The sequence below is a fragment of the Falco naumanni genome, chromosome 9 (assembly GCF_017639655.2).
Source record: "Falco naumanni isolate bFalNau1 chromosome 9, bFalNau1.pat, whole genome shotgun sequence".
In the NCBI taxonomy this organism is placed as follows: domain Eukaryota; kingdom Metazoa; phylum Chordata; class Aves; order Falconiformes; family Falconidae; genus Falco; species Falco naumanni.
Window position 1 is genome coordinate 49,421,083 of NC_054062.1, and position 26,618 is coordinate 49,447,700.

Below are 26,618 nucleotides of genomic sequence, written 5' to 3' on the forward strand. Positions count from 1 at the left end.
CGGCACCATCGAGCGCAGCTGCGAGAGGGCCCGCGGCCGCCGCTCTGGCGCTCGGAGGACTCTTGCTCACTGCCCCACGGGGGCCGGGACGTCAAGCCCCTCAAAAAATATTTAAAAATTATAAATTTTCTATATTTTTTGTTTCTAAGAAACGGTAACGCTCCAAGTGACCAGATTTCCATCACTACAATCCATACGGATCACCAAACATCAGTGGAATTTTTTAAAAAAGGATTGACGTTCTTCCTTATTTATGAATTTCAAATTTCACGAACGTTTTTGCTTCCACAAGGCTTTTTGCAAGATAAATGACAGCAGGTAGTAATAACGTATTTCCAAACCAGTAATAATTCTGGCATTAGAAGGAGGCGACGGGGGTGCACACTCGCCACTGGGCCACTGGACGATCCGTGGGGGGATGCCGGGGCTGGAGCAGCCAGCAGGGGCCTGCGGGCTCCCAGCAGCACAGGCTGTCGTCAACAGGGCGCTGCCTGCAAAATCAGGGCTTAAAAGTTTCCTCCTTTGCGAAGCAAAAGGCCTGAAAAATTCTGGGGACTTAGTACGCATAAAACATCCCTTCATAAAGTGCCCAAACCGAGAAATCCAACAAAGAGATAAACGGCATTGCTGCTCTCAGCTCCTGCACTGCTTCTCGTGCCTGTAACACACAGCACCATTTCTCACCTTCAAAACCTACTCGGAACACCCAACTATCTCATTTTAATACGTTCTGCCAAGGACTCGTCACTCGGGGATGCTCACTCCTCTCAGGGCATCCGCCGGTAGCGCTCGCAGGCCTGCCGGCACCGGGCCGCGCATCCCACCGCCAGCCCAGGAGCACGGCAGGCCCTAGGCTCCGGTGAAGGGTACCCAGCTTACCCACCCACCGCCTGCAGCCTAGCAGCCAAGAGGCCGCAGTGCCCGTTCGCTGCACGGAGCCGGGCCGCGGCATCCCCCAGCCGCCCGCCCGCAACAACCGACCGCGGCCCTGCCCTGCCCCAGACTGCGCTTCCCAGCAGCCCCCGCGCCGCCGCCGGAAGTGGGCGCGCCGCGAGCGCGCGCGGGGGCTTGTGGGTGCGGCGGCGGTGGCGGTGGTCTTCATCATGGCGGCTTCCATCTCGGGCTACACGTTCAGTTCCGTCTGCTACTACAGCGCCAACAGCAGTGCCGACCATGTAGGTGCCTGGGGCTGCCGCCTCCCGGCGTGGCGAGGCGGGGTGTCTCTGGGCCCCTGGGGCTCGCCTCCCTCCCTGAGCAGCCACCGGGCCGGGCCACCGCCGGTTGGGCCCCGGCAGGGGGTAACGGCCGGCGGCAGCGGCCCGGCTCGGCTCCCGCCGGCGACGTGGAAGTGCCTCTTGCCGTCAGAGGTGGCAGCGGGGTGTCGCCTGGTCCCGGCCGGGAGGGGTTGGGGGGGTGACTTGCAGTACAGCGGGGTCTCGCTGCTGGGGGGGCCCCCGGCCGCCCCGCGAGTGTGGGCTATGGCTGAGCTCTGCGGGGGGCGCCGGGTGCTGGGAGCAGGGCCCTCGCCTCGCCCGCAGGGAAGGGGCTGCGGGCAGAAAACGCGTGTGTAAAAACTGCGTGGATGTGCGCGCACGTTGCGGTAGTGCTGGCTTTCCAGCGCCGGTAGCCAGCCCCGGCTGCAGTGCAGAACTGGGGTGTTCCGAAGCCCTTCGGGTTTGTTGACAGCCTTCTAGTCTGAGCTTGCTCCTTTATCGGTGTACCGCCTTTACGGTGCTTATGCCAAAAGCACCCCATTCCAGGTTATTCTCTTGCTTTGTTTTGGGCAGGGATGGGGAATAAAAGATTATAAGTTACCTTCTGATCATAAGATGTTCACTGATATTGTTCAAGTTCCCGCCCAACCTCCATATGTAACCTTGAGTAAGCCTCTTCAGATGGAAGCTGCACTTCCCGTTGGCTTTGAAGGAACAGAGCAGCAGCGGTGCTGTGCACTGTGCTGAGACCGCCTCGTGCACCGTGCTCAGGCCTCCTCCTCATCTACCCTGTGCCTGTGTAGCTGGGACTGGAGGCAGAGCGCTCCTTTACGTAACCCGAGTTTGCCGAGTATAAGCTGCATGTTACCTATAGAAGCTTTCGATAGACTTTTTGGACAGCCTGTCCCTATAGCGTTGTGAAAGGATGTTGGTAAATCAGAAAATCAGTCTTGGTAAACTGAAGGACAGGTTATATCTGCTGCATCTCAGATACATGTTTCAAACTAAATCTTTGTTTTAATTCTTCTGTTTAGTGCTGAGAAAGTTACAGGAAATGACTGTATATAGTGGGTTTTTTCTATTTTTAGTATTTTTTTTTCCCTTTAAAATTGTAGGAAGGATTTCTGCTAGGAGAGGTGAGGCAAGAAGAGACCTTCAGCATTAGTGATTCACAGATCAGCAACACTGAATTTCTACAAGTGATTGGTAAGTAATAGAACTTTGAGAAATTCTGAAAGAAGCACTGTTCAGTATTTCAACTTTCAGTACAGCAATTCAGTAAGAATTATTTCACTTGTGAGACGAGCATAAGATGTTCCAGTCTTGAAGAATTGGATTTGCCACATTATTTATGTGTTTGTGATTGAGATATGAGGAAAGGCAACAGTCCTTTCCTAGATACAAGGGTTTTATGGAGCTCCTTTTGTGGAGAAAAGATAATTCATTGAAGGCATTTATTGGCATTTCATGTTGGAGAAATTATTTATTTGGCTTTTGGTCCTGCAGGGAGTTTCCTGATTGATATGGTTGCCTAAATACAGATGTGCTCAAAAGAAAATTAATGCATCACATGATTTGTTACTACTGAAAGGGGTCAAATTTCCAGTAGAGAGTTTGGATGGATGGATGGTAGTTGATAATATCATAAATTGTCACAGCAAGATTTGCCAAGGAATGTTTTTCAAACCATTTCCTTTATTGATAAACACAAGGAACTGTACAGCTGGTTTTTTGTTGTTGTGAAAAGTGAAAGATCTAAGATCTTGCTGTTAAGTGTTGTTGGTTGAAGTAGGTATTTTTATACATAAGGTAGCAACTGTTGCATATTTTTAGCTCTGGTTTATAGAAAATAAGAAACCCCTGGAAGAAAAAGCCTTTTTTATTTACGTATATATAACCTGATGTTAAAATACATCTAAACCTTCCTGAAAACCCCAAATGTATACATATCTGGCCCTGTGGATCTGATTCCAGATAATATAGCAGGGTCTGTGTAAAGCTTAGCTAATGCACCAACATTTTGTGATTGACTCTCAAATGTTATTCTGATACAAAACTAATGATCTCTGAAAGTGTGTAGTATATTATATCAGATCTCAAGATACTTGCCACGTTAAAGTAGTGATGGTTGCATATACAAGAATCCAGAAGGTTAGGTAACTTCCTGTTCTGGTTATTTCTAAGGAAACTGCGTGAATTACAGTTAGCTAGTTAAGCTTAATTACAAAAAAATAAAGGCACAGGATTTTGTATGTGTGTATATAATCACTATCAAAGTATTGTGTAAAGGAAGGGCAGCTGACAGCTACAGCTATGTCTGTTCAGACAAAACTAGACGTTCCTATTCAGTGGTAACTGATCTTAGTTATTGTTGACAGTGTAATACAGTAATGTCACCAATTGCGGCCTCAGCGTGGTTTCATAAACCAAGTGTTGGTGGTGTTAAAAATTACTCCCTTTTTAGATAACCCTGTGTCACTTTCTTGGTTACAGTTATTTTCTGAAAAGGGAAATTACCTGCCCTTGGAGATCTTCTAGATATTTTATTTGTTTATCAAATGTTTACTTCAATGTTTATTCATTGACATTAACTCTTGAACTCCCATTTCAACTCATGAGCTGAGACTGACAGTTTTGTGGCAATGTTGTCACAGATGCATTTTAACATTCTGGCGTGTCTGCTGTCTCAAAGCTTATGGTGGTGTTTGAGTGTATATGTGTGTATATATAGTATATGTATTATATAGATATAAAATAGGTCAATGTGTAAAATTTAAATTTGAAATGATGGCTGTTTCATATGTTCTGAGCCATAGGCTTGTTGCATCCTGTTTTTCAAAAGGCAAGGTTAGTGCAGCGACATAATAATAACCCAAGAATCAAGTATGCATTCTCAGTCATTGTAGCCAGTGTATTTGCTGGAAGGAGGTGGTCTAAGATGGAATAATTCCACTTGCTGTCTTTGTTTAGCAGATCATTTCCGCAGATTCCTGTATGCCAGTGTGAAAATATGAGACGTTTTTAAATAAAGTCAGTAAGTCTAACAGCAGCATTGTGAGGTGTTCTTGCCAGTGAAAATGTACGGTTTTTCAGGCAGTACGCCTGCCACGGATGTTCAGGGCCTTGTTTTGATAGTGGCTAAATATGCTGAGATACTAATGCGTGTAGTCTGTTGTTCTTGGGGATTGTGATCTGATTCTCACTCTGCTGAGATTGCAATCATGAGCAGTCTATGACTTCCAGAACAGCAGGTGGTGAGTCACTCTCCAGGAAGGAAGAGTCTAAACAAGGTTGTTGCTAAACTCTCTAGCGTGGTTCTAATCTAGGAGCTTGAAATATTACTGCTACGTAAGTGCTATTCAGTCTGAGCAGGTATGGTTTCAGACAAAAGTTATGTGATCAAGGTATAATAATATGAATAAATGATAAGCTGTACTTGGTAGAAAGTCAGAGTAGAGGAGAACTTCAAAGAAGTATTAAACACCACAAAAATGTCATGCTTGGTGTTAGAGAATGTGGATTGGATTTTTGTGTTTTTCCTCACTCTGAGATTACGGACATGTTATAACCTTTGCTGCTTAAATAAGCATTTTAGCATTTATTTCAACCTCTTCAATGAAAAAAAATACTGTTGTGATTTTTTAATACTTCATATAACAGAATTATAAATTGCAGCTGTTTTGGAGTGGTGTTTAACCCCTTTTCTCATCAAAGATTCTATTTGCCTTGCTGCTTTAAATACTTCAATGTGTAAGATTTCAGGGATTCCCTTCCCCATCCCATTTTTTATTCATTGTTGCTGTAATAAACAGTGTATATGAATGCAAGTAAATTGTTGCGGAAAGGTGTACCAACAAGGGAAAAATAAATCATAAGTGCCTTTGTGAGGAGGCTGCAACTATAAAATAGTATAAAAAAATGTGTATTTGAGGCTCAGATATCTGTGTGTATCTGAGCAAGTGTATGTCTTGCTTATTAAATATTTTCCTCTGTAAAATGACAGATTAGAAAGAGAAGCTAGCTTTCCGGGTATGGTGCTGTGTCATCAAGTGTTGTTGAGACAGTAAGGGCAGTGTGCGGTCTGACACAAATGTTTATTTGCTCAGTAGCTGTGATGTGGAAAGTTCATGCAAGATATGCCACTGTAATTTCTCTTTACCTTGAGCAGTTGCACATATGTATCTTTCTTTTGTTTGTTGTTGCAGAAATCCATAACCATGAGCCTTGTTCAAAACTCTTTAGGTAAGCATTTTCTGTTATCTTCCTGTGTTGGCTGCAGAATATAAAAATAGGTAGCTCACTGAAATATGTTAGCATTTCAAATGTACCCACCATTGTTTGCATTTTTTGTTCATTTGATATTATTACAGAAATACATGTAAATAGCACCAACCATGACAATGGAAGTATGAGTTTACAGTTTTAGTGGCACTGAACTTCTTAGGTTAGAACGGGTGCCGAGGTGGCTAGTATAGGCTTATTTCTCTGTTTTTTTTGAATTTCTACTTCATGTAGTCGGGGCAGGTAGGATAGCAGTCAGATCAAATCATATCACTCTGATAATTAGGATGAATGTCAAAACGAATTTGAAGTTGTAGTCTTAGGTTAGCTTTGCTGGGCCTGGTGGGTCACTGAACACCTTGTGTACCCTAACCTTAGTAACTTGCTGGGTTAACAAGCTGTTCTGTAGTTAGTTGTACTGACTTGCACAAACTAATTATTCTGAAACTGTCAGCTTACTAGTTATTTTTGCCTTCTGATCTCCTCCAGAATTTAAATTAAATATAGGTCTAATATATTCTGTTTAGCGGCTTCCATCTATTTACAGGTAGCTTTTCTCAGTGGTCTCTACTTGTTATAGTGATGGCTTCTAAATTGCTGTCTAGAAATTCTTTTTAGAAGAAATTCTCAATTAATCTCCTCTTGTCTTTATTTAGAGATTTCCAGCCAATTAAGATGACACGGTACCTTAGATACTATGATTGACATTGGTTACATTAGAGAGAAAAGCTGCAGTCTATCATTTGCTACCTGATAATTACAGAGAGGGTACTCTTAACCCAGTGATTTAAATGCTAGAGACTACACATCAAGATAATATCCCAGTGTCTAGTAGACTCTTTTGGTTCCTAGTGCTGCTTTGTGCAGCGCATATCAAAACTGATCACGTTTACTGCTTCTCTCCAGTCAAGAAGTTGGTTGTTAGTAACTGAGCTGACGGAGGAAGGGGAAGAAGCCTGTATTTCACTAATGCTTTCTGCACAAGAAAACTGATGATTTATTTCAGAGCACAAGGGAAACTCACAGCTCACGTAGCTTTTATCAGTGCAGAGTGTGGTCTTGGTTTCTCTGTTCTGTTGGTTGTCGCAGATGCTGATTTTGAGGCATTCTGCCTTATCTTTTTGACTTGAGTGGAGCCGGTCTGAGGAGGCCTATCACTCATCCACTGTGTATTCTTGTAAGCTGGCACTCCTGATGTTGAGTGGAACAGGCTTGGTTCTAGGGCTTTTACCAACACGTGGGAACTGAATAAGAAGGTAGGATTTTAAAAGGACTGATTTCTCTGTGCAGTTTTCAAACGAAGGTGTTTCATTACGTACTTGTTGCTCATCCCATAAGAAAGTTATTCTTACAAAGCATAGGAAGAGAAAGAATTGTGTATCTGCTGCTTACAAGAAGGTATAAATACTGTGAACGTTAATGGAAAAAATATGCCAATATTATGTAGTAGCTCAAATTAATAATTAGTTGTTCAATTACTTGCACCTTGAAACAAATTTTACATCTACCCTTATTTACCAGCCAAGTACTGAGCTCAGGATTTTCTGGGTTTTTACCCCTACACACAAGAGTTGAGATCATAAACCTCTAAAACCAGTGTTTTCCTGCACTGCTTTAGGTGTTAGTGGTATCAACTCTTGAAAGAGACTTAAGTAAGGACTTGGTAGGTAAGTTAAGGAGGAATCTATTTTCAAATGTTTTTCCTTTTATCATGAAGTGTGTTCTACTTGAATTTATAAACCTGTCTCTGTAGATAGATTTATAAATTCTTAAATCCGTCACGTCCTCAGAATAACAACATGTCAGGGTTTGGGCCTCAGTTCTGTTTGCAGAGCCGTATGGAAAGATGGGGATACTTTGGATTCTTGCTGACCTCAGTGTAGCTGTTCTGGCTTCAGGGGTCCAATCATGTGAGTCTAATTGCAGGACTGGAGCTCAAGAAATTGATTTGTAGTTGCATGTAAAATGGCCTTGCTTTCCTTTATTTGGCAGGTAGTCCTGTTATTATCAAAGCAGGGTTTTGCAGAATCCTGATCCAAATAAAATTATGTACAGCGCCTTGTTGTAGGGGCTGCCAGGGAAATGCTAGGTGTCAAACTAATGTGCACAATGAAAGCATTTTAAAGCTAATAATCACAGGCATCTTGTATTTCATTACTAGTGGTTTAAAGTAATTAGTTTTCACACCAGCTAGTTTTATGCATCTAATTTAAATGCTCTGTACCTTCCTCTGTAAGTAACTGCTTCTGTCTAGGTCTGATTGCACAGCTAATAGACTTCTAACTGTGCCCTATATGCCACCCAAATTGGATATTATAAGTAGGTGATGTGAATACTGACCTATGTTGATAAAGGTAAAACTATAGAAGTGGCTTTGTAACATATGGAGTGCCATCTATTTGAAGAACACTCAAAGTATAAATTATTTGCTTTATGTATAATGTGTGTGTGTAAACTGTGTACCTACCTTTCTCTCTTCCTTTTTGGTTCAAGCTTTTATGACTATGCAGGCAAGGTTAATGAGGAGAGTTTGGACAGGATTCTTAAAGACCGAAGAAAAGTAAGTTTTCTATCTTTTCCTCCCGTTCTGATCATTAGAGCCTATAATTAGAAAGAGAAGTTTTAGAAAACAAACAAACAAAAGAAGCTAAACTAGAATAAATATTTTTGTTCACAAATCTGATGGCTTGGTTTGACCCATGGCTTATTCTGTACAGAAGTTGGTGGTTTTGTGGTACTTAAGTTAAACTGGGGACAATGTCTAAATTCCCTAAGAACTGCAAAGGATTTAATTCTCCAAAAGGGAAGGGCTGGTGTTAACCCTCTCAGATTTCTGAGCTAAACGTGTAGTGTAATGATTGTGTACTCTGCTGCTGAAACCAGTAACAGTGTAGCTGATGTGAAAATCTGTTCGAAAGAGTTCATTTAAGAGTTGTAATGATACAGCCTTGTAATTGCTATTTTTGCAATGTCACTTTTAAACTGGAAATACTGTTCTATCAGTTACGTCAGATGTCATAGTTTTATGTCATGCATATGTTTCTAGTAGCACAACTAGTATTAAGAAGATTCAATTTTACTAGTTGCTTGGAGAAGAGTCAAATCTTTTTTCAGTGTTTCACCTCATTCCATTCTTGTGCAAATACGGAATAATTATTGAATAAATAATAATAATCAAATAATTGATTCAGAAGTTCTCATGAACTGGTACATCAGAGAGCAGAACTGAAGGTGTGGTTCCTCATGTAATGAAGTGAAGCCACCAGTCAGCTTGCTCTGGCAAAAAGAGAGATGACTGACTTGTATGGTTCAATTTCTGGCAGCTGTGGACCTTGTTGGACCCAGCAGGAAAGCATCACTAGTACAGGAATTTTGCTCACACGATCTGGTTAGTGCCAGAGCTAGTACAAGGTAGGGGTGGTTAAAAGAAGATCTGGTTTGTTGTTTATCATACTTTTACAAAGCAACAGCAGACCAATGTTGTTCCAGCCTGCCGGTTGCATTTCACTAGTAGCAGAGCCAACTGTCAAGGCATGGCCGTTGGGCTTTTGGGATTTCTGTCCTCTACTGGTGACTCAAGTGTAACTTTCACTACTCTGAGTAAAAATGCCTACTGTGTGAATTGATCATCGTTATGCAAAGTGCGTGATGACAGTTGTCCAGTTGCTAATTGCATTTGCAGTCTTTGCTTTCTGTTCACCTTGCCCACCTGAACTGTGGACTTGTGCTTATAGACAAGGCTTACGCTGAGGAGGGATCTTTAGGGAAGAAAGTTCTAAATCTGTGCAACTTCTGCAACACTGATGATTGTAATGCTTTTTTCTTGTCTGTTTCTTGCAGCAAATGCTCTCAGAATAAACTCCTCTGTGTATACTGATGTATTTATGCTGAGTACATAGGTGCTTTGTGTGTGTATTTATACATACAGACGTGTACATCTTTATGCTGATGATGGAGTGAGTTTCCAGTCTCAGATCCTGAATTCTGTAACCCTGTAATTCTACTCTAGAATACTACAGAGCACGTTAAGTTCCCCTTCAGGAGACAAGGCACAAAACTTATTTTAAAAATGTTTGTGTCTCAGTAGTTTTCAGTTGAATTTTATTTCGTTAGGACCTACCTTGCAAAGAGACTCAGGCAAGATGTGTTATCTGTGGTGAGAAAGTAGGCAAAAATGGAGAAATTAGAACTTGTAAGTGTCATGTGACTAAGGCATCACAGGTTTAATGACATTAATTGTCATAATGTCAAAAAAGAAATACTGCTGTGTGGGAACCAAGACGGTCTTGTATTTAGTTAGAAAACTAAGTATGTTTTATTACATTCAGACTAAGTAATTGTACAGATTTGCTATAAAAAGTTAAAAAGAATGCCTCCAAATTTTTTTTAACATGGGAGTCATATTGTTTAATATATAGAATCTGCTCTTTTCCACTGAGTATACGTGCAGTCTTAAGGCATCACTGCATGGATAGTGCCTGTTCCTGAGACTCTTTCTAAACAGAATTGTTCGTGGTATGTCCTTTTCCATTAATCTCTTAAATGTTTATATGAAGTAAAGGAGTTTAATGCCTGTTGTGTTAAAATGTATCTAGTTGCATTAGAATAGGTCTTATCTGATGTGCATATGAATCTTTCACAATTCAATACACAATGAGATAATTTTATTGTTGTACACAGCATATTAGTCCCATATGTCTCATGAACAGACATGAATTTGCAAATACGTTTGTGAAGCACTGGAAGTGTCTTAGAAACCCATACAAGTGAATAGCCAGTTGAAATATTTAGGCTAAAGAAAACAGACATCTGCTGTATTTGGAAACAGCTCAAGTCTAATAATTTGAACATGCCCTGAGGTTTGTTGCTAAAATTAAACAATTGAAGTATATTGGAAGTGGGATTTAAATGCCACTCAGGACACACAGGTGTTTGTTGCACAATAAGGTCAAGCAATTGATAATCATGTTGTAACAGGATTTGGGGTTGTTTAATAGGTGCAAGCCTTTAGTAATTCAGTCCAATTTTGTTGTAGTAAAGCTATTGGCTAATTCACGCGATATACGGGTTTAGGAACTTTATTATCAGAAGGTAAATCTGTATCTCTGTTAACACTTCGGGTTTTTTCTGATGTACTTTTACAGAACGTTATTGGATGGTACAGATTTAGGAGAAATACTCAACAGCAAATGTCATATAGAGAGCACATCATTCATAAACAGCTGACACACATTCTTGGAGTGCCTGATCTTGTCTTCCTGCTCTTCAGCTTCATTTCCACTGCAAATAACTCAACACATGCTTTAGAATATGTGCTTTTTAGACCAAACCGAAGGTAAGCAATCTCTGTGTATGAACCAATCCTCATTTTTTTTGTTCTGCTTCTTATTGCTATGCCTTATACTTTAAACTAATTTGAAGCTTGTACAATTACACATAAAGGAGGCTTTGTGTTTGTCAAATGATGTGTCTGTGTACGACTTAGTGATGGCAGGGTTTTTTTTTTTCCTGTGCAAGTAACTTATAAATGAAAGTTTTGGGGTGAGCAGAAGTTTTTTTTAGTTCTTAGCTCTTCAGACAAAAGATATTTTAAGAGAAATCAGGTGTTAGTACCATGTTTCTTATGAGATCTGAATGTAGTAGCTTTATCCCTCTTGTATCTGTGGTAGTTTGTATGCACAGTTAAAATTGTTAGAGGTACAGAGGTAGGTCCATCTCAAGGGAGTTTTTGATCATGCATTTATTTTGAACACAACTTCTAATATTTAGCAGCTTTTGTAATAAACCTAATGCAGAAGCTATAAAACTAGGTGAGTTGTGATCATCAGAGAGCTGGGCTAATATCAGGACTATTGAAAATAACCTTTTGAGTATGGATTAAGAAGTCTTTCTAAATTTTCTCTACAGGTATAATCAAAGGGTGTCACTTACTATTCCTAATCTAGGCAACACTAGTCAACAGGAATACAAAGTTTCTTCAGTGCCAAATACTTCTCAGAATTATGCCAAAGTTATTAAGGAACACGGGTAAGGATTTTTGCTTTGTAAATGAAGTACTGTCATTAAGCTCTCCATTCTGTACCTTCCAAGGAGTACTGCAAATGTGCATTTCAAGCAGGAAAAAAACTAGTTCTGGAGGAGAATGGCCAGTTCCTACTGCGCTTCTTCTCCTGCTTAAATTGAATCTTTCAGATTCAAGAGCAAAGGGGACTTGGTGCACTACTCAGAAAAGCAGGCTCAGGGTGGCCAGGCAGTGCTGCAGGCCTTCTGGCTGGAAGTTTCTTACTTGATTTCCACTTACCCTCCCAATTACAAGGAATTCTGAGTGCAGGCTTGATTTAAAACTTGAACTCTGACTTGGAAGTGTTGAACTGTTGTTGTTTATCTTAAGTATTTTAATTACATATTGTAAATGCAGAGTAGCTCTTCTGACTGTTAACGATGAAGGTATACAAGCTTAAAGATTTCTGCATATCTTTAATTTCATTCAAATGGGACTTTATTGTTGCAGAAGGAATTTTACTATTGAATATGCTGCTGTCCAAGCTTTGGTTCTTAAGAGCATGGTACATTTTTAACAATATAAAATACATTTTAGAAACATTGTGATAGACTGCTTAGCAGCAATTCAAAGATAACATGAGCTAGAAACTTGTGTTGTCTTTCCTAACTAATGATTTCTGCGTTTTTGGTTTTTTTAGTACTGATTTTTTTGACAAAGATGGAGTGATGAAGGACATCAGGGCTATATATCAGGTTTATAATGCACTTCAGGAAAAAGTACAGGTAACTTCCTTTACTTAATATTGATCGGTATGTATGTGGCATCTTCCCTTTGTCCTTTGGTTAAACCAGCATTGGAGGAGATGGAGACTATTAGAGCTCATAAACAATTTAATGTGAACTGTAGGAAAAGAAGTCTGACATTAATAATGAAATGTGTCAGTTTCTATTTAATGTGTGCATTTGCAGTGATTGCTGTGAAAGTGGTTGATACGGATATCGTCTATTCTTTTTTGCAAATAAGAATGACTTAATGTTCAGTGATTTCTGGGAGTCGTTAGCTATTTTTAAGAGTATGTGTTCAAGAAAAGCCTTGCTGAAGGCTGTAGGGATTTGCACAGGTTGAAAGCCTTGCCTGTGAGTTTAAAAATGTCTCCTGGCTCTTGGTATGTAGCATGCAGCAAAGAGCTCCATCTGTTAGCTAAAACTTGTGAATGTTTTGTGTAGAGCATGAGTGAATCCTGCTCCAAATGTGGCAAAGCATCTGAAAGTGCCTTGAGTGTCAAATCTAGTAAATTTAAGCTTGTCAATTCACAGCTTGTCCTATGTGAAGAGCAGCATAGCTGTGCTGCCTCAGGAGCACACACGTGTGTTAATTGTGCTGTAGTCACAGCTTATTTCCAGGCTTTCCCCTTATATCTGCCCTGGAGGGATTTGTATGTCTGCCCCAGCTTAGCTTTGCTGGTTGGCACGTATAGCAGAGCACAAGGCAGTAATCACTCCAGCCATCCCCTGACCTCCTTGCACAGAAGAACTACTATTTCTCGGTGGAAGTTTTGACTTTCTAACCTGCCTTGTAAGGTAGGTAACTTGCAAGGAGAAGGAAGACAGCCTTCATGCTGCTTCAGGAGACAGGAAAATGATTTCCAGAGGTCTAGCCCATTAGCTAATGGTATTATTCTGTAATGCTGTTTTTGCCAAGAATGCATCTGTCCTTTTGTGCTCTTGCTGCTGTTTGAATTACTGTCTGGAAAAATGGAAAATGTAACATCACCAGGGAGTTGTCTTCCTACCTGTTATAACTATGACTTAGTTGTATTTCACTGTGTAAATCATGCTGCTGTGCAATGTTTTCAGAGCTCAAAAGTAACGTAGGTGTTAGCTGACTTGAGAAACTTACCTTTAAAGTGACTGTTTCACAGAGACTGTTACAGGATTGGAAATAAGTTTTCTGGTAAAGCAGCTGAGACACATGTATTTGCATTATTCACTAATTAGTTGGGAAAGAAGGGTTTCAACTTTATGAACTTCTAAAAATTAGATATAGAACTGAAAGCATAGCTAATATTTTTCAGCTCTGTAGGTAAGATCACTGATAGTAACCTTTTGGAGAAGAAACAATAAATGGCTAGTGACTGTTCAAGATTCATCAGTGCTTTTAGAATTGTGTACTCTGCAAAACTGATCATGTTTAATGATAATGACAAATACTTAGATTTCTGAAGAAGTAAACAGTATCCATTATAACATGTTTAGATTAAAAAAAATTAATATTATCTAGAACTGGTGTTAAACTTTGATCCTCTCTCACATTAATTTCCTAACCAGTATAAGGAAATCTTGTTGAAAAATCAGTGGGTCTTGTTTATTTAATAGATGTATCAGTTAGATCAGCTTGGGACAGTTGTCTCAAGTCAACTGTTTCATACCCCAGTTCAGATTTGGTCTAGTACAAAAAGTGTGCACCTTTATGCTACGCTTTAAGATCATGCTACTATATAGTACCATTATTGTGCTAATGGTGAATTTTTTATTTAAAAAAAGGCAAGCCTTTTCCACCTAGTAGGAAGAACTAACTTCGGATGCTATTACAAATCTTCGTCTAACGATTAATTATTTGGTAATGCTTTTCCTATCGTGTATCTGTTGGGAATTGGCAACAGCCAGTAAAGAAAATGATCTTCAGGTTGAATATTATGCTCTGATATCGTTAATTCCTCTTAATGTTTTGCTTTTAATGGCTTCTTGTGTGGTAGTGACTTTATTAATGTTGCCATGAGAGTCTTTCATGTATTTTTGCAAAATATTAGCATATCTTATGTTTTTCTTCTAGGCAGTATGTATAGATGTAGAAAAAAGTGAACGTGTTGTTGAATGTTTTCAAGCTGATGTAAACAAGTTAAAAAGGCAAATCGCACAAAAGAAAAATGAGAAAGAACAAGAAATAAGTAAGTTGCCTTATTTTTTTTGTTTCAGAAGCAGATGCTGTAAGGACAAAATGTTTTGTGGAGTTATTTTGAGTTGTATTCCTGATAGCTCAGCAAAACAAACAAAAAAAATCACATTGGGAAGGGTATATGATGAATTTACATTGAACAATACCCAAACTGTGAAAGTATGTGTACTGCAGGTATTTCTGTAGGCGTCATCCTGTGTTAGCAAACTTAAAACATAGGAGAGAGACAAAGCTGTAGAAAAAGAAGAAAGTAAATTCTGGAAACAACATGGGAAAAGATAGGTTGTAGGAAAGGAAAAGTGGAGCAAAGCCAAGAATGGAAAAAGCAAAAGGAATCTCTCCAGCATTTAGATTTGAAGTGTTACATAGAAACAGAGTACTGTGTTACAGGCCAGTAGCTGTCGGTGTTTTTTTGAAATCTTTATTCCCTTTCCCACTCTCCAACCCTATCCTCAAATACAAGCCCAGCACTAGTTCAGTTAGTTCAGTTTATATTACGGGACACCAGACAAACTGAGTGAAGGAAAATGAGTGCTTAAGTGATGAACATTGATGTAGGTCTGAAGTGCTGTCTAGATTGTTTTTGACCTTGTAACTTTTAGTTACAAGGATGTATCGGGGGGGTTGTTACTGATTTAGAAGAGACTATCTAGGTTTTTATCCTCCTCTCCCACTTCATACTTACTGAATCCTAATTAAATCAGCATTTGTTGGTGTTATTCTCTGACTTAGTGATGAATGTGATTAATGTTGAAAAGTGGAAGTAAGTCTTCTCCAAAGTCCATTTTGAAGTCATTCTTCTGTTCAGGAATACTTGCTAGGAAATGGAAGAAGCTATTTAAATGCAGAATATTATTGGAATTTGACTACCTATTTCAAGTTCCATATCATCACTGATATGAATTTTAGTCTGTGTTAGTTTTAATTCCATGAAGTGACTGAAATATTGTTCTTCTTGCAGTGGCGGGGGCGGGATTCATTTTGAGGGAAGATAGATCAGGGAATTCTTTGATTTATTCACGGCAATACAAGCATGACTGTCGTCTTTCTAGTGAAGTTCTGAATGCTGTGTTTTGAAGACCTATATTAGTATTGAGCTGACTGGGTTTAAGTTTTCATGGTGCAAATAAGTCCCATTAAATGCCCATGTTTTTATTAGGGTCGGTTCTGCATTCTGTATTAACAGTACAAGTTTTCATAGTATATATTTAGGACTGGTAAGGAAAGTCAGAAGTAGGTGTATGTTCATCTTTATTTTGCTGCTCTTAATTTTCTGAATTAGTGAGAGCTATTGTGTGAGCATACTCGGCTGGTTGCCACACTGTCCTCCTTTCCTAAAAATTGAATGTGGCATCAGGAGTCTTTTGCTTAGCAGTAGATAGGTATCCTGAAGAGCCTGGACCTTTCCAAGAAGCCATTGCTGACCTAATTTAATTTGTGAGTGTAAGGGAAGACTGAAGGTAAAGAGTAGGAGCAAAGAGTAGGCAAATGGGAAGTAATATTTTTTTAAAAAAGTAATTAATAAGCGGAAAATGTATTTCAGCAAACAATTCCTCTCTTTTCAATGTCTTGAAATAATAAGTAAACAACCAAATTTTGTCATTTTAGCTACAGAGTGTTTTTTATTACTTCTGTGTCTTATCTAAAGCTGTGTCTGAGACTAAAAGATGGCTTAGATGGGTTAACAACCTAAACTGCAACAGGACCCTGTGCTGCTATGACTGGGTATTTTGATTTTCTCCAGGCAGCAAGGTGCTGTTATCACATGAGCATTTTAGAGCAAAGTTTGATTTGTCAGCCTGAGTTTTTCTTTCTCTGAACCTCAAAGATAAGGTAAAGAGCCAGCATCAGCCACAGACCATTTGAAAGATGGAAGTGGCATGACTCACTGCTGTTTCCTGCTTGGCTGTAGATGAAACAGTCAGGGAACTGCTACTATGTGAGCTAGCGAGAAGTGGAGATGGGTTTTAGTGTGACTGGAGCTGATCCCAGCCCATATGGCAAAAGATGGGGGAGGAGGAGGAAGAGCAGTCGGTGCTAGCCTCTAGGTACTACCAGTGAGATGCAAATGCTGAACTGAAAATTTATGCCAGAGCAGATAATCATGTGAGAGAGCTGAAACAGGAAAACATGCAGCTTGTATCTCTGCAATATTTTTAGATGTGAGTAGCTAAATACCAAAGCTGGCCTTCTGTTCTCTCACTTTCTTAATATCGGGATAATTTCTTTGGTTTTAGCGAGCTAAATGTTCCAATTAATCATTCTCTAAGCTGGAGGAAAAGGGAGCAGTTGATTCAAATTCCTGCGGTAGTGTTGTGTGAAAGCTTGTTATTCTGACAAATTTTTGGTTGACAGGTTATGACTTTACCACTCTAGCATAAACGTCAATTGAGACTTTACTGGCCAGATCACTGAAATAATTTTGTGTATGTAGCAGCATGTTCTAGGGCACAGTGAGGGCTGCGCACTTCCCAGATGCCAGGAAATCTCCCACTGCAGTTCCCGTATTGTGGACCAAAACCGGACTGCCATTACATAGCCACTTGAGGGAATAAGCTGGTTTTATTACTGAAGAGATATCTCATTGACTTGATTAAAGGAACTCTTCCATCTTGATTTTTGCTTTTTCCAGAAGTGTGGTGTTACAGTAAGTAGAGCCGATACCATTTTGTCTTATCACCTAGCTGCAAGGCAGTTTTACGTATACCGGTGTCAGTTTTGACAGATATTTGGAGGTTAATAACCAGTTAGAAACTAGTCAAAAATGTAAGTCTCTCCCAGTGCTTAACAGACCTTCCTGCAAGGTAGTTTTTCCTCACGTGTAATGTATACTGCTCTAATTGAAGCTGCCTTCTGCTTACCTTGCCGCAGCAGCCTGTTATACACATTTGAAGACTGAAACTGTTCCCTCAGTCTTCTCTAATTATCCCAGCTATTGCAGTATTTCCTCTTAGGTCATGATATCTAGACCTCTAATGAGTCCTTTGCTTTTTTAGAGTTTCTCCAGTTTTTCCCTATTTCTTAAACTGTGGTGTTCAAAAATGGATCCAGTATTTCAGTTGTTGTGTAAACCATTACAGTACATACTGAAATAATACCTACCTGTTTCTCAGCAGCCGGGTACACTTAATGCATGTTGGTATTTTATAGTTTACACAGGTTTACTGTTGACTTATATTGCCTTTCTGCAGTAAGATGGAACTGTTCCTTGTTTTTGTAGTTGGTGCAGTTCATTATTCCTGTGTATGTCTGTCTTAAATTATTTTCCAAATGATCTCATTTAAGATCACTTTCAAATTCCTGTTCTGATACTCTGTTATACTTGCAGCTATTACTAGCATAGTGCCATCTGTAATTTTAATAAGCATGTGCTGATTAAATTCCATCATTTAGGTTGTTAATGTGAGCATAGTTCTGGTGCAAAGCTGTGGGAGCTTCATCTTGATCTGTCTTTCCAATGTGACTGTGTAACCATTGTAATTGTTCTTTAACCAGTTCTTAAGCAACTTTTTTTTTTTTTTAATCCTCATAATGTTTATGTTACTGCCTGTTCATTATGAGACACGGAGATGCTGCGAACTCCTTAAAGGCAAGAGATGTGTGGCTTTTGGTCTTGCTTTGGTTGTTAAAACCACATGGATTGGAGGGAGACCCTGTCCTTAGTGGACAAATTTATTTATGGCAGCTGTCTAACTGTACAATTACTTAAATAAAAGTCAAAACATGGAGGTGCTGGGGTTTACCCATTGTGTATGACTTTTCATAGGGAACAGTTTTCAGTGATTGTTCTGACTTTTCCAGTTACAGTGACCAACATACCAGTGTTACAGTAGTGCCAGAGCCCTGACCGTGGATCGCTGTGCTAGGGTTACAGAAACACAGGTTCAAAACAGGATTCTTGCTCAGCTAGCTAGTTAGCAATGTAATTACGAGATACCATGTGAGTACAGCTATTTCGGCACGCAGAAGGTAAGCATGCTAGGCGGTGGTCTCGGCAGCCTGCTCGCCTGATCACAGATATTGGGGAGGGAAAAGTATTTGAGGGAAGAATACAAGCTGGTATTTACTCCTTGACTGGTGTTCTGAGGTTGTCCCCTAGCACAAGAAACATTAGGAGGAAGTACAGAAGTGTGGTTTTAAGATGTCATGTCAACAGTAGAAGCTCATTACGGTCTGCTCAAAAGTGAGTCAAGCTTTCAGTACTGAGTAAGACATAAGTGGAGAAGAGCAAGCATGATGAGCTCTAACATGGCTACTTTTTGATGTGAGAAGAAACAGAAATACAGAGAGAAGATGAGATGGAAAGAACAACAGGTTCTGTTATAAAGAACAGGTTATGGAAACTTCCCATAGCTGTGTTTTTGGGGGATTTAAACTGGAGAAAAACTAACTGCGGGGGATGACTGTGCAAGTGTGCTGCATTTTTATTTGCTTTCTGACACATTTTGGTTTTGAAATGGGATCACTAGGGTACAAGTTGTGCTAATGCTGCTGAGTTTTGTGGATGCCACGCTAAATTTAGGGAAGATATTCTTTGTCAAGCTCAAGGAGTAGGATGTAGTAATAGGCGCAAGATTTGACATGATGGTTAGGGATAGGGTCTTACATCGTCATCGTACAAAAATCAGAATTGTGGAAGAGGAGTAGTGGAGACTAAGAGGGACAGATTCAGTGCTGGAGTTGGAAAGCAGTGCCAGGGATGAACATCTAGTAACAACCAGAAAGAAAGAGAGAACAGCTAAGGGCGGGGCGGGTGTGGTATGTTACAGCTAGGTTATATAAAGTGTATTGCAAAGTAAGCATGAAGTACATCAATGTTCTTTGCTTTTGTAGGAATGCAGCAAGCAATTTTAAGCAGGCAAATGCCAACAGATAACTTGGAGCCTATGTTTGTTCCACGAATGTCCTACACTGGATTTGCTGTGGAAGGCTGCACGCTTGAAGATTCAGATGTGTCTGATCCTCCTCCTCCGTATTCCGATTTCAATGCCACCAATCAAGAAAGTACTGTTGGTCATGGTCTCCTAGAAAGCAATGTTTTTATGCCTCGACCTCAAGCAGTAGGTTCTTCTAGTTATGTTTCCACAAATGCAGGATTGAAATATTCTGGTAATGGAGCATCCATGCCATCCTCCCAAAGAGCGGTTGGTGACAATGTTGATGAATCAGAAGACAGTGATTATGAAAATTTGCTTGAACCTACAGAGTCGTCTGACAGTGAATACTCACAGACAAGAGATTCACGACCTTCAGCACATCCTGATGGTGATTCCAGGAACACTCAAACTTCTCAGATTTGATAGGGGGGGGAAAAAAATCCACATGACACTGTTTTTTCGTAATTGTTACAGAGAGATTTTGGGGATTTAACCCGGAGGAAATGAACTACACAGGATTACTGTGCACGCAAAACGTAGAAGACTTGCACTAGATGGTTTATTCACCTTGTGATACATTTTGCAAGTTTTATAATGGAATCATTAGGATAATCAAGTTGTACTAATACCGATGAGGTTCATGGATGTACTGGTAAATTTAGGCAAAATGAAATTTATAGAGATCTTGTAGCTTTTGTTGCCGTATTTTCTTTAAGACAATAAATTGGGATGTAGTAACTAAGCACAGTTAGTCTACAAAGGATGTTCTCAAATCAAAACTTACCTCTTGCACTATCATGCCTTGAATTTTAATTTTTGAAAGGGAATAAATATATCAGCCGCCTTCAGAATAGCTTTCTATGGTAAGCCAAATTGGCCTTTGCAAGCGAAGAAATTTTGATAATTCTGGGAAGCCTGATTGGAACAGATGTAGTCTACCTTCTTCTATCGGCATGCTCTTTTAACAGAGAAGGGGTTTGTTTCGACTTTTTTTACTAGCAGAATGTGTGTATCACTTAAAATGATGGTTGCCTTTTTTTCTGTAAAGGGTGTGGGGGGTGGGTGGGATGACTGGTAAATCATCCAAATGAATGTCATAAATATAATTATTCTGGTTTTGCTGGGTTTACAATGACTTTATGCCACACTAGCCTCATTTATTGTCTCATTTGTTATTTTAGCATAAATAGGAAGTGCACATACAGGAGTAAATGACTGACAGAAGTAGTAAATTCCATCATGATTGGACTTTGGAGTCTGCAAATTACAAACATCAGAGACTGCTTCTTGCATTTTATTTGCATCTGAATATTGGATTTACGCTTCTAGATGAGTTGTTTTATGTAATAAATAGGGGATAGGGTAGGAGAAGATTGTTTGGAGAGTCCCCTGGGTTTATTACCTCTTTTCCTCTGGGTGAAATATGTAAATGATTATTTTAATTTGAATTACAGCTCTTGTCAGAAAATTGCCGTTTGGGATAAATGAAGTGTGGTATATTTAGAGAATTTCATGTTTGGATGCACTTATTTTTATTTAAATACTGCTTGTATGCTAATGTTGCCCAAAATATGTGAAATTGTGCCACTAAGAAGTTTGTGTTATTGGACTTTTTCCCTGATCTGTAAATGAGAGAATACACGTTTTAAGATTAGGTTATCCTAAGCATTTATCACTTTGAGGTGTGAGTAACCACTTCTCTGGTTTACACCCAGAAGAACAAAGCAGTCGCTTAAAAGTTTAAATATATTGGATTCACAAGAGACTAAAATTTCAGTATGTATTGTACATGTAGGCAAAAGTCTGTTCGTTAGCCTCTCCTTACCTGTACTAAATTAAGCAAAATAACTGGAAAAAATGAGATGGTAAAATTGCCACTCTTTTATTGAGTCTGTCCACCTTTAAACATCTAGTGGTCTGTTTTAACTGTTTTACATTATTCTCATTAGCCTTAATTTGATGCATTTTGTCTTTGAGTGTTGCAATCCACTTAACAGGGAACTTGCTCCGGTGTTAGTGCTGGCTGGCTGCGAGCACCCGTGGGTCAGGTGGGATAGACGTGTGTACGTTGAAATTGGAATTGACAAGATGGCAACGACCGTTTTTATTTCTATTCCGCACAGAAACCTGCAAAATGTACATCTCTGACAAAGCAGTTAAATGTGACAATAAAATCTTATTTAATCCTGTAACTTACATTTTAATATTTGTCAGGTTCCATGTCAGTAACTCGCTAGAATACTTCCAGCAGCTCAAAATTGCTGATGTGTTAATGCTAGCCTGTTTGTAGGACTAAGAGGGGGATTTGACAGAAGGGTGAGAGGGTAGCGGTATAGCACCCGTACTGCATGCCTGCCACACATAAAGATGTTGATACAGAGATCCCTTGAGTTCTGGAGTCCTTTAAGAACAAAAAATGTCGCAAGTTCTACTTGGTTTTACATATGACGTGGGTGGTTGGAGGTGGAACGAGAATGTACTCGTGCCCTCTAGCCAGTGCCTATCTGCAGGTACTTTAATTTACTGTAACCGCTTATGAGAACGAAGGGTATGTTTTTATTTATTTTTATATATTCTGGTAAAAATATCTGTGAATGGACATTATGTTTTTCATTACAGTCCTGTTAAAAATAATGGTGTTGGGCTATGATCCATCTGAAAGCAATAGGGAATAGCTTTAATCGTAAAGAAACCAGAGCTTCATACCCATGAAGTACCAGGTTTTGGCATCTGAGTCGTGGAGAGTTTCGGTGATTCTCAGAAGCACGACACCCAGCAGCAAGACCTGTAGCAATGTCCACTCACAGGTAGGCAGCATTGAAGAAAAGCTACTAAAAACTGGTGTTTACCTCTTAGTTCAAAATCCTGTAGTTCCTCTGATACAATGAAATATTTTTCTGGTTTATTGTTGTAAGAAACCTAGAATTGCTGTTTCCTTTATTTTCAATTCTACTTTGCTCTCCCCCGGCCCCTGTTATTTATAGCTGTAAGAACAGGAATAGCATATGGAAAGTCTCAGTGAGTTTGAACTGTCACATATGCTTACAAAAGAAAGCATCACCAAATATTTCTGAAATTAGCTAGGACTGACACTGCGGGAGTCTCCAAGTCCTCTGTTCGCTTACGGACGGAATGGTGCATGTTGGCAGAAAGAAGCGTGAGCATCTTTAATTTTGGCACATTCATGACTATGCAGGTTTTGTGTTCTTGTCTAGCATCTCCTAACTACTTGGGGACATTTCACTGGCTCTGACTTGTCCGGAGTTTAAATTTAAAGGGAAGCCATTACTGTTCTGTGTAGCAGCAAGATACAATAAGCAAGTGAAGAATGATTAAATTTCCTGTTAACTGGAAAGATGCTTCAGACCATACTTCAGGTAACTAGCATCGGATCGGTGCACTTCATATTTTGTTGTTTAGCGCCTTTTATTTAGATATAATGCCTTTGATTATAGCAGTAGACAGCATTTAAGAAAATTGATATTACTTGAGATCAAAGTGACAGCGGCATCCTCTGTCATATCCACCGTCCCCTGCTTACAATTGCTGTGGGAGTGAAACGCTGGAGGTGTTGAGGGTGCACGGTCGTGGAATTCTTGTTTGCAGGTGAACCTCTGTGAGCAAACGTCTGCTGGGCCAGCAGGTGCTTTCCTTACTGTTCTGTGAGTCCTCTTATGTGAAAGGTACGCCTCTGTGCTTGGTCAGTGCTCGTCTGTCTCGTTGGTTTGTCACCCTAACTTTGCTTTTCTCAGCGCTGCGGACACCTGCAAGGTTTATTTTAAGCCTTTGGATGATAGACTTGCTTTGCTTGGTTCTTCCATGGCTGCCTGTGGGCAGCTCAAAAGGTTCATCTCTGGCTGTTTGAGGAGAGTCTTCCCTGGCTTTCTGTCTGTGTGTAAAATTACAGTGACTTCATGTACACGTTTCTCTATCGTACGTGCTTACACTTGTGTGTGTGTGTGTGTATTTGCATGTGCACACACCTTTACACTGCTCACTTCTATAGCTGACAGGTTTAGGAAGAAAAAAGGAAGCTTAATTAGTTTCATTAGTAAATTGCTAAATACTAGGGCGCCTGTCCTAGCCTGTGGTCAGAACAGTGACCCTAATGCCGCATTGCTCAAATTTGCATTTGTTGCTTTTGAAGGACTCCCGCAAATCTCTCACCTGCTTCATGTTTCACACCTCATCTCACGAAGTACAAGAACGTTTCTTCAAATCCTTGACTCCTGCGTCTTCTCACCCTGCGCTCCTGCGTCCCTGTAAATAACCTATTGCACAGCAGCATCTCGGCTGAAGTTGCTATAGGAGGAAAAAGGAGAGATTCCCTGGCTGTGGACAGAAATACCTGCAGATTCCTCACTGGGGATGGCTTGTGTCATTCCCGCTGGTGGAAGCGGAGAGGTCTGTCTCTTGTACTTGCCAGCTTCAAGCAAAGCTGGGGGGGAGCTGATCACTGTTCACGAGGGACAGGGGCTGGAACAGGTGGGAAATCCCAGTGTTTTTAGGAAACAGGGCTGTGACGCTCAGACTTCACTGAGTCAATGGCAGCCGAGAGTCTGGAGGGACTGATGGCTCTGGCCTGGAGGTGCGGCAGCTCCTGCTTCAGAGCCACGGTCATTCCGCTCCCTTTCCTGTGATCCACCAGCGCCTGGTGCCGTGTCCTGCCCAGCCCAGCAGCCTGCCCTGGCGTGCCACGCGTGCCGAAGGGCTGCCTGGTTCAGCGCGCTGCTTTAGGATACTGCTGCTTTCTCACAGATCCTGGACAAAGACGCTTGTTTCCTACCTAGACTGAGAGCAACCCGAGGATGGTCCTTGCACCTTCTCACTGGGAGCAATGAGGTCCTTCAGGGGTATCGGGGCATGGGGGGGTGTGTGTTTATAGTTGCTTTGCTAACGTTCCAAGCTTTTTCATTCTTGTGCTTTGGTTTCAGATGAAATAACTTTTTGGGTTTTTCTTGAAAGCTAAGCTTTTAAACTTTCCCATACATCCGATGGTAATCTTCCCTTAATTATATCCAAAGCCTCTTAAGTCCTTCTGAACACAGATTGCCGTTCTGGAATGGCCAGGAGCACTTCCCAGTCGCCTTGGAGAGCGAAGGACCCCGGGGCAGATGACGTGCTGGCGCAGTGGCTGTAGGTAGACCTGCTGCTCCCTTACGCTGCCGAAGGGAGCAAATCCTGCGCTCGGCAGGCAGGGAGCAGAGAGGGGCAGGAGAGCTCGCTTTCCAAGAGCTCCGGCCGCTTCAGCCGCGGTAAAGTGTGCATTAGGAGCTCAGCCTTCTCCTTACCTTGGGAGAATTTCAGGTTCAGCTTCCCAGGGCAAGTCCCGCAAGCGGAGATGGATGTTAAAGCAGGCCAGCTGAATCCAGTAAGAGTTACCTTTGTGGAAGAAGAGGCCTGTCACCGTCACATCAGCATCTCTTGGCCAGGGTGTGTCAGGATGAAATCCAGCCCTGAGCTGTGTGCCGGTGGAAGTCTCTAGGGAGGTAGGTTTTTCCTCTTTCTGACCATTAAACAAGATGTTAACTTGCAGCTCCTCGTCTTTTTCCCGAAGCGTTGTCCAGCAAAAAGAAAACACCTTGTTGCTTTTTCTAGGCTTATTAGGGACAGGGATGCCCACCAAGCTCTGCAGAAGGAGTTGAAGGCGCGAGGCCAGGAAAGCTGCTGCTTCTGCGGCAGGTCCCTGCGGGGTTTTGCATTAACTCCAGCTCTGCTGGTGCCCCACGGGGCACTGGGCGAGCTGGGTGGCTCTGTGGCACAGGGGCTCTCGGCATTCACCTCTCACCAAAGAGAACAGTTGGTCATTTTCCTCGTGTGGGTTTGTGTGCCATATATTTATTTCCTCTGGCTTTATTGGAGAAAGCGTTAAGAAAAATCTGAAGATCCTCCAGAGACAAGTCAGTAATAAACATACAGGTGGTTTGAAATTCTTCCATTGCGAGCAGTATTATTCCTTTTTTTTTAAAAAAAAACAACTTTTAGCAAAGTTATTTTCCTGCTCAGCATTTTTCTTTTGTTGTTGGTTTTGTGTTTTTTGTTTTTTTTTTTCCAAAGGAGGAAAATAAGTGCTGCTAAGGGTTTTCCCTCCAGAAGCCCTATTTCCACCACAAGGATTGTTCCAACAAATTTTTCGTGCCAGTTTGTCATTTCTAACACATTTTCAAGAGCAAGAGGCTGCTGTAGCTGCCGTCTCAAAGCTGTGAGCGGAGATCATTGGTGGTCTGTAGTACTAACAAGGAATAGCTAATTTTAGCCATAAATGGAGCCTTCTTAAATAAAATGTTTTTATTCAGGGCTCAGGGGACAAGTTCCTTAAATGCAGTTATATCGCTCAGATGCTGTGGATGTAACTTTCTAGTCTGAGCCGTGAGAGTTCCTGGTTGAAAGGCAGCACCGAAGGCACTGCTTGCTGTTCAGCTAGCTTTTGTCTTACTAAGCCTGTAGAGAGGTTGGAATTTACTCCTCCAACACGTGGCACGTCCCCGTGAGGTTGCCTGGGCACCTCATACTCAGTGGGTGAAGCACAAACACTTGCCTAGAGAAAATGTACATTTACCTTCTAAGCAATCGCTTCATAAATCTGTCGGATCTGAGAATAACATATGTTTGGTGTTACCTAGAGTTGGGTTTGGGCTTTTCAGGATTTTTATTTTGTTAAAATCCATATAAATGGCTGGTGAAAGCATTAGGTCTGGTGATGTTGGTGTTGACTTGCCCTGCGCAGCTGTGGTATTTCTCCTGGTGCTGGGCAAACTGACGCCAGGGTGACTCTTCTCAGACTCTTGTCTACTACCAGGGAAAGGCAAAACCAGTGTCCCCCACCTGTGACACCTCGAGGTATGAAGACAGGTAACTCCCCAAGCACAATTTTGACTTGCCGCTGGCCATGAATTAGGAAACAAGTATCTGCTGTGTATTTGTCTTCTCTGAGCATCGTTTTCTCGGTTACCAGGGTATTTTGGCAGGTCTGTTGCTACTGGCATCTGTATCCTGACCCTTGGATGCTATATAGCCTCTCAACCAAAAGGCGAGACTCCTGCACAGAATATAAAGTTACTCAATGTTGATGATGGAATTGACTGTCTTCGGACAGAAAGCTTCCAGCTCGGCTGTATTTCCCTAAGCATGCCATGGACTAAGCAAGCAGTGAGTAGTTTTGAGATCTTTCCTCAGCTGCCAGGGAGATCTGTCTAAAGTAGGCTAGAAGAGTAGATTAGGAAATTATTTCCCCTCCCCTCCTAGTATCAATTTGAAGAGGCTGCCAAAGCACGAAGGCGGGACTGT

At 41.0% G+C, this 26,618-nt stretch overlaps 1 protein-coding gene across 1 annotated transcript; it reads left to right on the forward strand.

Moving 5' to 3' along the window:
• Window positions 1–1,052: 1,052 nt before the first annotated feature.
• Window positions 1,053–21,523, forward strand: ABRAXAS2 (abraxas 2, BRISC complex subunit). The gene is made up of 9 exons (XM_040606639.1): window positions 1,053–1,175; window positions 2,330–2,420; window positions 5,420–5,456; window positions 7,989–8,055; window positions 10,640–10,830; window positions 11,403–11,522; window positions 12,197–12,281; window positions 14,332–14,446; window positions 19,288–21,523. The coding sequence occupies exons 1-9, from the start codon at window positions 1,104–1,106 to the stop codon at window positions 19,752–19,754; spliced, it is 1,245 nt and encodes a 414-aa protein (XP_040462573.1). The 5' UTR covers window positions 1,053–1,103; the 3' UTR covers window positions 19,755–21,523.
• The last annotated feature ends 5,095 nt before the right edge of the window (window positions 21,524–26,618 follow it).

Coding starts and splice junctions, on each gene's coding strand:
- ABRAXAS2 (XM_040606639.1), top strand. CDS start 1,104: ATGGCGGCTTCCATCTCGGGCTACACGTTCAGTTCCGTCTGCTACTAC. Junction 12,282..14,331: donor CACTTCAGGAAAAAGTACAG/GTAACTTCCTTT, acceptor TTTTTCTTCTAG/GCAGTATGTATAGATGTAGA. Junction 14,447..19,287: donor TGAGAAAGAACAAGAAATAA/GTAAGTTGCCTT, acceptor TTGCTTTTGTAG/GAATGCAGCAAGCAATTTTA.